At 38.7% G+C, this 13,034-nt stretch overlaps 1 protein-coding gene and 1 pseudogene across 1 annotated transcript; one reads left to right on the forward strand and one right to left on the reverse strand.

Moving 5' to 3' along the window:
- The first annotated feature begins 2,891 nt into the window (after positions 1-2,891).
- On the forward strand, positions 2,892-6,016 carry LOC115662264 (ankyrin repeat-containing protein BDA1-like; annotated as a pseudogene).
- Positions 6,017-8,264: 2,248 nt separating this feature from the next.
- On the reverse strand, positions 8,265-11,422 carry LOC130135205 (inorganic pyrophosphatase TTM1-like). Its single transcript, XM_056303760.1, has 8 exons — positions 11,141-11,422; positions 10,731-10,829; positions 10,580-10,648; positions 10,358-10,492; positions 10,223-10,291; positions 9,211-9,266; positions 8,972-9,131; positions 8,265-8,378 (listed from the first exon to the last, which is right to left on the reverse strand). Exons 1-8 carry the CDS (start codon positions 11,420-11,422, stop codon positions 8,280-8,282), a joined length of 969 nt encoding a protein of 322 aa, XP_056159735.1. The 3' UTR covers positions 8,265-8,279.
- Between the last annotated feature and the right edge of the window lie 1,612 nt (positions 11,423-13,034).

A 13,034-nucleotide genomic window follows, 5' to 3' on the forward strand; every position in this document is an offset into this window, starting at 1 on the left:
ATATTGTCCCATATTAGCTTAAACTTTTGTGTTGAACTTTCTATCATATACTTCCAAGATTAGTAAAGGTACTAACTTTTATTCAAAATTACCATCCTTAATTTAAGTGACTTGCCCATTTTTCTCCCATTAAATCACCAATTAATTCTAGGTTAATGTTTGAGTCACTTGTTAACTTTTATTTGATTGTTTTGAAATTACTAAACGTTGCAATAATTTACCAACATTTATTTGTGCAGCTTACCAACCGATAAGGTTACTAACAATTATATGAAATTACCAACTCTTATTTGAGTCCACTTGCCGATGTTTATTGATAACCACAAAATTTCTAGCTATTCCAATAGTTCACAACATGTATCTCTGAACTTATCATTGGATTAAAGTTACCAATTCTTACACAAATTACCAACTTATTTCAAAATTGCCAATTCTCTCAATAACCTACTAACATTTTTTTGTGAAGCTTAAATTATAAATTCTTATATGAAATTATCAACTTTATGTCAATCAGTTATCATGGTTTTTTTTTTTCAAAAATTACTTTTTGTTCCAATAATTTAAGGACATTTTTGAGGATTTTAAAAAAGTGTTAAAATCACTCATGCAAAATTAGCAACTCTTAGTTAGGTTCACTTACCAAAGTTTATTTGATTGTTTCAACAGTACAGTCTATTCCAATAGTTTAACAGTATTTACTTACGAAGCTTACCAACATGTTAAAGTTACCAACACTTTTAAACCTTGCGCCACTTTTTCAAAAGATTAACAAATTTAATTGCGAAGATTGAGTTACCAACTCTTATTTATGTTATACCAACGTACATTTGATTATTTCGAAATTATTAACTATTCCAATAATTTACTCGGGTTCATTGCAGAGCTGATTGACGTGTCAAGGTCATCATCTCTTACACGAAAGTACCAATTCTGATTTGAGTCCACTTATCAGTATGTTTTTTTATTGTTTCAAAAGTATCAACTATTCCTATAATTTACTAACATCTTTTTTTGGGAGCTTATCAATTAGTTATAGTTAGCAAACATTTTTCAAAAAAATCAATGCTTCAAATAATTTATCAATATTTATTAGTGAAGTTCGAGTAACCAACTCTAGAACAAAGTTACAATCTTATTTGAGTCGGTTATCATCATTTATATGATTGTTTCAAAATTCCAGCTAAAGGTCGACTTTTGATAGTCATAGGATATGAGAAATTTAAGTTTAAATATCTAACCCCTCCCCAAAATAAACTAGTAGCTACGTAAACTAATTTTCATTATAGTATTGCAGTACGTAATTATAATTTAAGAGAGCATTCCTGAAACTTTTGGGTTAAATGCTTTGAGATCAAAAGCAAGTGAACTATTATAGTAGCCATCTGACATATGATTATGGAAAGCACAACTGCCGTTACATTAAAGAGGACCAAGCGATGAATAACCCACTAATAACTTACCAGTTTATAAATAAATTGTCAAATTTGTTGTGCATCCATGATTTATAGAGCTTTATCTTCCAACCTAATTCAATGCTAAAAATGAAACTCGAAATTTTCATTCAATAAACCGTTATAATAATGAGTAGATCGCCTCCATATATTGAATCGAATCAAAGAATTGATGTGAGGTCATGAGCTCGAGGAGATAATCGTGTGCGTTGGTTTATAAGTGGACTAGTTACCAATAAAGGAGGAAGCAGGTTTGGTGCTATTAACTCCTCAGATGTATTAATAAATTCTGCAAATTATCTTCTTTAGTTTGGGATTAGCAATAACAAGTAAGGCGTGAATGCTTTTCTATTACCTGAGAAAGATTCGATGGGTTAATGGTGGGGGAATGGCACTTTTGCTTTTTTTTTTTTTTTATCTTTATTTATTTTGCTTTCAACTTTATTCGCTCTTTATTTTACATGGAGAGATAACAAAAAAAAAAGAAAAAAAAAGAGGATTAGACTGGAGAGAGAGAGAACTCACTTGTGAGCAAAATCATCGTTCCTATGGGATCAAGCAAAGAATAATGCAGCTTTAGAAACGAGTATGCATCGCATTCACTCATTTTACAAGTATTGCGCATAAAATCATAAGATACGCACCATATCATAAACAATTCATTTTACAAGCATTGCGCATAAAATCATAACATATGCACCATATCATAAACAATGTAATATAGTATAGCCGGCATATGTCAAACTCATACTATGCTCATGTCAAGAGGACCTTACGATCACGCTTCACCAGGTGATGAGGCAAGAAAATCATATCCGCTATTGTTAAGCTCCGGAAATCACTTCACTCTGATTAAGCCTCGAAAAACACATTGCCGCGATTAAGCTCCCAAACAAAATTGGTTTGTACGTTAACCGCGAGTATCAAATCGAAACCATAATACAACATGCCGCCTATTTATATATATCACTAATATAAATAACATTCGATCCAAAATATTTCCAAACAAAATTCATCTGAGGTTCTAGGATGTTAAATGCTTGATCCATTTTTGAGAAAGAGCATACCATACAACTTTACAGTTCGACTTCCGGGCCATGACACGGTATAGTTTTTCCTACTGGAAAAATCATAACATGCAATTCTTGCAAAACATAAAAGTGGTAAAAGTCACTTACCTAGATAATATCGCCCTTTATTTTATACTCTCGTAACAAGAAGCGAAAGAGCAAAAGCGGGAAAGGGAGAGAGGCGCATAAAATTAATAAGTCTGACGATTTCCTGAGAGTCTGAGATATATTGGGCCCCAGTCACCCCAACCTGCCATTGGGCCCACCTGCACACTTTGTTGACTCCCCTAATTAAATATTCGTTGACCGCGGCACTATAAATATGATTTTGCACGTTCGCTACTTCCATCGATCATCACCGAGCAAAGCCCCTTTCTGCTCCTCCATTTCCCTCGTCAAAACAATGGACGAGAGTCCGGCCGAAAAAGAAGAAGAAGCGGCTAGGAACTCTCAGCTTCAACTGGCAATCGAACATGACGATGTTGATAAGCTATACAGCTTAATTGAGGAGGACGAAAAGCTCTTAGATTACAGATCCGAGGGCCCCTTCCCTAATACTCCACTACACATTGCCGCGGACAAGGGAAAAACTAAAGTGGCCATGGAGATAGCCATCTTGAAGCAATCGTTCGCTCGAAAGCTGAATCGAGGGGGTCACAGCCCCATGCACTTGGCTTTGCAAAAGAAGCATTATGACATTGTGAGGGCTCTGATGAACCATGAGCCCGAGTTGATCCGAGTCCGAGGGAGAGGCGGGATCACCCCCTTGCATTTTGTAGCTGGGGAAAAAGGAGACAATGAGCAGGAGAGCGAGGAGCTCCTAGAACTCCTGGCTGAATTCCTATTCGCTTGCAAATCCTCCATCGAAGACTTGACGAGCCAATGCGAGACTGTTGTTCACGTTGCCGCCAAGAACGACAACTTCACAGCATTTAAAATTTTGTTTGGATGGCTTAAGCGAGTCCATATGATAGAAACCTTGTACCGGAAAGACCAAGATGGTAATACCGTCTTTGATATTGTTGCATCTAGAGCGCCGCAACTTGAGCAAATTCTTGAGCAACTTGAGGTATAATTTAACGATTTCATGGTTGTTCGTACTTTTACTGTTCGATCTTTGATTCGACATTCTCTAGTCCCGGAACAAATGTTATGATAATGAAATACCAAGAGTTGAAAATACATGATGTTAGAAACATTCAGAGAGAGAGAGGAGATTTGAACGGGATCACCTCGTTTGTTTGTTTGTTAGTTTGTTTTTTTATGGAGAGAAGAAAAGGGATTAGGAGGGATGGACATCACGAGAAGGTCGGCTCCACTCTCATATTGAATACAATTTTCACAGGTTGATCCATTCTTTCACCTTCCTTTGTTCACTTAGTGATTACTCTAATCATTTTATTTCTCTCCAAATTACTCCATCCAAATTTATAAATGCCATTCAGATGGGTTGGAAAATTTAGGTCAAAAAGTAGTTCTTTTCATAAAAAAAAGTTGAATACTCATTTTTTTTTTTTGGGTCTATCCTATTCCTAACTCTACTCGTTTTTTGACTTTTGCTCTGCCTTTTGTAGAGCATGGGAGTCAAATCCCACATCTGTGATACTAACGTTCCCATCCTCCAATTCATTTACCAGCAGGGCCTCATGCCTATTGGCAAAATTCATATTAAGATAGCGATAATATGAGTATGTAGATTATTTTTAATTGTTTTGTTTAATTTAATAGTCACATGTGGGCCTCTATGAAAACCCAATTAAGCGTTGGAAATTATAAATTTAACATTGACTGATATTAAACTTGTGAGATAATCCTAATTAGTATTTGATTAATAGACTCAATATAGTCAAAATACTCACTTAATCTAGTAATCTGTGTAAAGGATAGTAATTAGAATCTTCACAATTATATTGTTAAAACCAGTCAATAGTAATCGCAGTTCCATGTTTGACAAGAAATTAATGTTATTCAGTGATGCATTTTTAACTACTATCAAACAATTTTTTACTTCTATTTTCAACGCCTAAGATTACATATGCTTGTGCTTATTTGTCAAACTTAGGGAAAAGGACATCACAATTGTCATACTTTTCGTACGACGCCCACTTGAGGGTCGTAACTTTGTTTTTTTCGATCACTCGGAGTGTCATAACTTTCGTATGACTCGTATGGCACTCATTTGAGTGACATAATCACTTAAGTGCTATATAACTTTTCCATCGATTACTTGAATATCATAATTTTAAAAAAAAAAAACATTCATCATAGGTGCCATGCCACGTTGGATTTTCGACACTTATATGATTTTTTTTTTGAATTTATGGTAATAATCGATTGAAAGTTATGGCACTTAAGTAATCGATTGAAAGTTATAGGAAACTCAAATGAACGTCTTTTCAGAAGTCATGGCACTCAAGTAATCGAAAAAAAAATTATGACCGTCAAGTGAGCGCCGTACGAAAGTTATCACTTTTCGCGTCCTTATCCCCTCAAACTTATATGGCATGAGCTGAATTTGTGCACAGTAGTAAGGCTAGTGTCAAAGCAGCAATTTAAATTCGAGAAATATATACTTCATTTTGTGCCCTTTGCATTTCTTCCAGATCAGCCCGTTACATTGGATTACCAAAGAAGATGCGAAGAAGGAGGCACTGGAATTCTTCCAAAATCTTGCGAAGTTGTTTAGACGTAGAGTTCGAGGCGTAGCCAAAAAATCTGTCAGCCTCTCTCTATCAAAGTTATTAAGCATGGAACTAACTGCTTTTGAGAAGTTCATAATTACGTTGGGCCACGATGAGTCTACTCGCAACATAATCCTTACAGTGTCTACGTTGATCGCGACCGCCACTTACCAAGCCGCGCTCAGTCCTCCAGGAGGATACTGGGGCGATAACTCTTCAAAACCCGCAGCCAATTCCACTGTCGTTACTGCCAGTTCCAGCGGCATTGCTGTTGAAAAACCACATCAAGCCGGAAACATTATCCTGAGCGGCTCAAAACTATACATGTTCACGGCCCTCAACAGTTCGGTTTTCTTGGGCTCCATTGGCGCAATCTTGTTCACCGCTATTTCCCTATTGCCCCACACTTTCGCGGTTTTCCTGCTAATGTGGCTTCTCGGTATCTCCTTCTATACTACGGCTGCAATCGGATTCCCGAAATCCGAAAGGGTCGGAGCTAATCTCACAGAGGGAATCTATCTGAGCTTGCAGGTTGTCGTGTTTTTGGTCCCCCTGATCTTGTGCATGAGCTACTACAATTTCCGACTCCGAATAAAAGCCACAGGGAGACGCGTAGGCAACTTCCTCGAATCGAAGGATCGGAAATAGTTCGCAAAGTATTATTTACTCTTTCTAAGTATTCTTCTCGCGTGTGCAATATAATCTATGTTGTCTAGTCTTGAGGCTTGCAAGGACTAGACTCTCCTTATTATTTGCGTGTAATGGACTCGTCTATTAATTCCTTGATCCCGAGCTGCCTTTATTCTTGCTTGAAGTCGAGACTTCTACTGGCTTTTTTTTCCATAGTTCAACTTCGATGCAGCGGGCACAAAAAGCACCGAGTCGCGACTCGCAAACACGAACACCCGAAGTGTACACACACAGACGAAAATCTCTTTAGGTTTTTTATTTCTAGAAAGAGGCAAACCACATGATCCTATAGAACATAACAAATTAATACAGTTGCAACCTTTACTAGATAAAGTAACCGAAAAGGAAATATTCAGCACATAGCAAAAGCCTAGCTTAACCTAAAAAATCAACTAGATCCTATGGTATTTTTCAATATAAAATGAAATTATATCAACTAATTTAAAATGTTAAAAATAATAGAAATAATAAACTCATATATTATATACTAAGTGAATATCCTAAACGAACTACATTAAAGAAGGTAATATCAGACTTCACTATCCTAAATTCATCGAATAAAAGACATAAATCCAAACTTACTCCCTTTATTAGAAGGTTTTTTTGAAAAGTCGGGTTTTTAATAAAGCAATTGTGCTAAAATCCTCTTGGAACTTGGAACCATATCTGCAGAATCAATCTATTTATATATGTCTTTTCTCTAAAAGCATCTCTCCATCGTCATGAAACACGTGCTCACCCTGAGATTCTTCCTCAAGCTTAAAGAGGGAATCCAAAAACGTCCACTTCTTGCTCGAGGCTGAACAACAACCTTATCAACGGCAATTATAGAAGCGTCGATCAGTTTTTGGTTGTTGCTACAGAGGATAACATGAGGCTGGCTTGTTCAGCTCGATCATCAATCCACGAAAATCTCCGCCTTAACCGATTTCACATTTTATGCCGCGTTCGAATCGGCGCTTTACCTGCTCTTTTCCACTCAACATGCACTTGATCCCACAAAAATAAAAAGCATCTCCCATCAATCTACAAGCTAAGAGATTTGCTTGTCGATCTTTGGAAATATACGTGCAATGCAAATGATGTTCTGCATCTGCAATAAAATCTTTCGGGCTAAAAAATCCATCAAATAAGGATCCTTGCTGGGAATTTATGGAACTCTCTGAGACAATGGTAATATGGTCACAATTCTTGGCGGTGATCTCCGTGACAGGCTCCACCAGGCCGACCATCCGTCTGTCCCTGTCATACATATAATTGTCACTAGGAAAAAGAGCCAAAATTCCAATGGTAGTGATTGAGACACTACAAAAAAAAAAGGTTTTAGCCACGAATTTTGCCACGAAAAATTTGGCAAAATTCCTCGCTAAATGAATTTGCGACGAAAAAAATTTTGTCGCTAATACGTCATCGCAAAATTTAGCAACAAAAAATTTCAATTTTCGTCGCTAAATTGTGATGAAAAAAAATTCGTGGCAAAATTCGTCGCTAATTATTCGTGGCAAAATTCGTCGCTAATTATTCGTGGCAAAATTCGTGACTAATTTACTACGAACTGTATTCGTCGCAAAATTCTTCGCTAATTTGCCCGAAAAAACAAAAATAAATATTCTATTTTTTTATAAAAAAAATTCGTGGCAAAATTCGTGGCTAATTTGCCACGAATTGTACTCGTCACAAAATTCGTCGCTAATTTGCCGAGAAAAAACAAAAAAATATTATATTTTTTTTATAAAAAAAATTCTTGGCAAAATTCGTGGCTAATTTTTAACGAATTGTTGTTCATCGCAAAATTCGTCGCTAATTTGCCGTGAAAAAACAAAAAAATTTATTCTATTTTTTTTATTAAAAAAAATTCATGGTAAAATTCGTGGCTAATTTGTCACGAATTGTATTTGTCGCAAAATTCGTCGCTAATTTGCCGCGAAAAAACAAAAAAAAAATATTCTATTTTTTTTATTACAAAAAATTCGTGGCTAATTTGCCACGAAATGTATTCGTCGCAAAATTCGTCGCTAATTTGCCCCGGAAAAACAAAGAAAAAATATTCTATTTGTTTATTAAAAAAAATTCGTGGCAAAATTCGTGGCTAATTTGCCACGAAATGTATTCGTCACAAAATTCATCGCTAATTTGCCCCGAAAAAACAAAAAAAAATTCTATTTTTTTACAAACAAATTCATGGCAAAATTCGTGGCTAATTTGCCCCGAAAAAATAAAAAAAATATTCTATTTTTTTTATAAAAAAAAATTCGTGGGAAAATTCGAGGCTAATTTGCAACGAACTGTATTCGTCGCAAAATTCGTCGCTAATTTTGCCCCAAAAAAACAAAAAAATATATTCTATTTTTTTATAAAAAAAATTCGTGGCAAAATTCATGGTTAATTTACCACGAATCGTATTCGTCGTTAATTTGCCACAAATTGGAACTGACCACAACTGTGTAACCCAGAGCCAGCAATCCACCTAGTGTCATCCGTCCAACCTGTTTCAATATAAGATCAAAGAGAGACAGACCTGAATAGCCACCCAATTCATCAGAATTTTAGTAGGAACACAACTCAAGGATAAAAAATCAGCCAAAGTCAATAATTTTATTGAATTGCCAAATTGCAAAAGGCAAGTCTGCTCAGACAAAGTTAGTCAAAGCCATGAAATGACACTATCAGTTGAGATCAGACAATTATCTAACATGCAGCATTGAGTAAACATAATTATTTGTAGCCATACAAATTGACAACTTAAAAAATGAAGCAACTATGGCTATTAATGGGAGTACCACCAAAAGTTTCCATCTTCATAATTCCTTGATACAGTTGTTTGGAAATATTCTATGGACACGTTACTCTCATGGCTACTATCAAATATATGTGTGTAAGTTGATTCTTACATATGCCAATTCTCAAATTGCAGAAGAAAACTGTCTCAAATGCTATATCTAGCTGCATGTCAAGGTTCATAGGAGTGAAATAGAAACCTTACAAAACTGATAAAGAGGACAAGACATCAGCATAGTAAATCATCAAGTCAACTCAAAGGACGACTATTTAGTGTAATGAAATATGAGATGTTTCTTACCTCAAACTCTGCTTTGGGTCGGATAATGAAATGCTTGTCCACAATCCTTTGATCACCCAGGGAAAGATAGTACCTAATACTAGATTGACGCACCTTAATCCAATCGTTTATTCGTGCTTCTTCACCGGCTGATGGAGGTCTAAGGTACATCTCAATAAAGCTAAAAGCAAAAGAGGATGTCACCCCCCACAACCAAGTTCACTCGTTACCAAAGAGTAGCAGCTTGCAGATATACTTACTTATCTGTTTGAGCTTCATTTCCTTGGAGAACCTGGGCAGGAAAGGAATCTGGAGACTGTAACGTTATGTTGCACTATTAATTCAAAGTTCCCACCACAAAACACATAGGAAAAATTTATTCAAACAGGGGATGGTGTTCATAATAGCATGTTTTGTTTATAACTTCTTGAAAAACTACCACGGATCATGACTTTCAGTACGACATACTCTTAACACAGCATTTTAAGTAATCATGATGTAAATACACATCACAACTGTTACTTGTGAAGAAGGCACTATTGACGAAAAAGTTCGTTGATTATACACCATGAAACAAATTTTAAAGAATCCCAAGAACAACTAAAGTATCGAACAATAAAATGTGTCAAGAATAACAAGGAAGTAGATTACTGCCTCTTTTTGTTAGTTAAACAAAAAAAAGTACTCACAAGTCCCAATGGGGTTTACATATAAGCATTGGATCATAACTCTGCATCAGTCCCTCTAAACTCAATTAGTCTTTTCAGAGTATTACTTTAATATTGCAATTCCTGAATTCAAAAAAAATTACTATCCGACATATCAGTAATAGGCCCCTTCGTATGGTCACGCATAGAAAGGTTCACCAAAACAGGGACCATCTCAGAACTTTTGTACCCTGAGATGACTAACATAGGACAGGTTCCATCATGATTTTAACTATCCTCACTCTTTTATACCTGCATTTCATGGTTTACACAGGATAACTTTTTGCTATATGAATTTCACTGTTGGGGTGGGGAGGGGAAGCAGGGAGGGGGGGACAGAGTAGTGGGGTACACAAATTTAAAAAATGTACAGGGAGAAGAAGCTAGAGCAGAACTAGCACTCATTAGAGATCCACTGTAATAGATGGCAAGAAATATATGACCAAAATACAGACTCAAATAAAAAGACAAAGTAAGCACATAAACATGAATGAGGTCAAAGTCTTATCCTAGTGAAGGTAATGATTTCTCCCAGATTTAAATTTGAAAATTGCACAATAGGAACATCGCTTCTGCATTTTATCTTGTAGATTGCTTCCCTGAATGATGAAACAAAGCTATTGTTGATTCTAATCTGCATAGAAGTCCAAAAAATAAGCAAGGACAGCAAGCTTAAAAATGGCAAACATGAAAGACCAACCTGTGCATGGTGTAAATCTGGCTCAATTTGTCTCCTAAACAATGGAAAGATGCTGTCAATGAGAGAATCCAGTGAACAAGAGTCTCCAATATCATATTGGACCTTTGAAAGGAGGCTAAAATGGACACCACCAACCTGATCCAGAGAAGAGACGAATCTGATCATACAATTATCTTTAAGAACGAATCAAATGAGTCGTGCAATTGTTGAAAAAGAAATTACAACAGCAACCCGAATATCTAGCAAAGACCGCAACCTCGCATGTAGAGCATAAGTACCATCGACAATCACCTAAAACAATTAATTGAAGAACAAATGAACCCACTGCAACAGTGCCAAGCAACATGTCAAACCCCGAGTTATAGAAGCATACCACACCAGAGGAAGCACTCTTAATTGTCTTTGAACCGACACATCTTTTGTGCTGAAAATCGAACACAGGTACCAAAGTATCTTTTCCATTTGTCAGATCCTATTAAAAAAGTCTAAATCATTAGACACAGCAAGCAGAAATGGTAAAATAATGTATAAGACATTCACACAACTCAGTCAACAACCAATATCCATAGGGAAAATAGAAATGAATCACCACTAGAACAATCGAGGAGATCACAAGAACAGCTCACAATCACAACTTTGAGAACACGTACTCCCAGTTTCACATTATGAATTTAACTCTTCATGGTAAAGTCAAAACCTCATAAAAAGAGAAAAAGGGGAAACAACTTAAGATTGGCAACCTGGATTTAGAGTCCCAATCTCCTCGGCTGCCCCCCTCGAAACCCTCGAGCTCGGCCCGCACTCCACCGAGGACGCGTCGATCGACGACGGATCGCCGGGCTCGTCGCGGTCCGGTCGCGTCCGGCGGTTCTCGCCGTTCTCTCCATCGCCGGAGCTAGCCATGGCGAATCTCGATCGCACCTCGCCGAATTCAGGCGAACCGCTGGAAGAAACTCGAGATAACGAACCGGAAAACCACTGATTCCGAGCTCCGAGGGGGCGGAAACCACCGGCGAGAGGCGAGAACAATGCGAGAAGGGGGAGGGGAATATTGTTGCCGTCCATTGTCGGAAGCGCCGCCGAATCGATCGGGTTTGGAGCCGGGAAAACCCTAGACGGGTGTGGCCATCGCCGAAGACCGCAAGAAGCAGCGCCGGATTCGAGATCGGACCTGCGAATTTGCGACGATGAGGCGTCGAATTCGCCGGAGACGCAAGCAAATTAGAGGTTGGATTTTGGGGGTGAATTGAGAGGTTTGGGGGTGGGGAGAGGGAGAGAGAACAGAGAGAGAGAATCGGGGTGATTGATAGGGGTGAACGCGGTTCCAGAGTAGAACCGGGAACCAGAGAACCGGACCCGATGGATCCGGTTCGGTTCCAGTTCCATGGACAGAGGGTCCGGTTCCCGGTTCCCTATTTTTAGGAACCCTTGCTCGGTTCCGGTTCCCGGTTCCTATAGGAACCGGAACCGGATCGAACCGGGAACCGGAACCTGGAAGGAAGGAACCCTAATTCGGAATTCCCAAATGCTCCTGCTCCTCTTGAATCACACCTTTGAAATTCCAAAGCATCCGTTTCGCCACACACGCACACCCCTCAAACCCATCCACGAGACTCACTCACTCTCACATACACGCCACTCTCTCTCTACACTCGCAATCGAACGAATCTCCGGCGAGAAGCGACGATTTTCTCACCGTTCGCGGCCCTCCGTCTCGCGGCCGTGGACCCCTGCATTTCCCGGCGGATTCCTCCGGCAATCGCCCGGATCAGCCCAAGGTGCGCTTCCGGCGTTGTTCTCTCGATTTCTGCGTGATGTTCGATTTTCCCTTCCGCGATGTCGAGCGCCGAGCTCGATTTTAGCTCGGATGCTGGTCGTCGTTCGTTTCGGTTCGGTTCGGCGGTCCGATTCTAGTCTTTTGCCTCGTGTTTGGCGGCGAAACGGGTCGACCAGTGCGTGTGGAGGCGCTAGTCGTGCTTCGAGCTTCGCGCGTGTGGAGCATTTCGAGTAGCTTCGGGGAGAGCAAGCTGAGTTTGGGGTAATCATGGTGGTCCTTGGTGCCATGGTGTCTTGAATTGGGGGAAATCCAGCTGTTGTGATCAAGATGCTCTTATTGGGTGTTTGGTGTCGTGGCTCAGTTCCGTGTCTTGGGATCCATAGGGGTGCTGAGTTTGGGTCGGTTGATGTGGTAGTTTTCGTTTGTCTCGGAATGATTTTCTTTGGGTCTAGATCTGAGTCCGAGTTCGGAAAATGTTAAATTCCTTCTCCTTACCACGGGCATTCCACATGCTCTACCAAATGTTTGAACCAGACTCACACAAGCTTGTCTCTGTGCCATATGTACGAACTGACCACCATATGTTTGTAATAATGTCTGAATGAAGCTATGTTTATTTTTAAGGAAACACTTTTTAACCAAAACACTTGGTTGCCCATTTCATTACTTGAATCGCAACATTAGTCTTTGATTCATCTATATCGCATTCATTCTCCCGCGATTTGAGTCTATGTCGTGTGCCTCCTCATTTCATTGGCCGATTATGGAGAACATAGGGATCCGGTTTCTTTGGTGTCGGGATGCACATCGGTTTGTGATTTCGAAGATGGTGTTGGGTTACATAATTTTCTGAAGTGTGCTGTTCATGATAAATGCTTTCGTTGTTCTGCTCTTCAGAAT

The sequence above is a fragment of the Syzygium oleosum genome, unplaced genomic scaffold, assembly GCF_021117445.2.
Source record: "Syzygium oleosum isolate NSW1041296 unplaced genomic scaffold, Sole_v2.1 Sole_v2.29, whole genome shotgun sequence".
In the NCBI taxonomy this organism is placed as follows: domain Eukaryota; kingdom Viridiplantae; phylum Streptophyta; class Magnoliopsida; order Myrtales; family Myrtaceae; genus Syzygium; species Syzygium oleosum.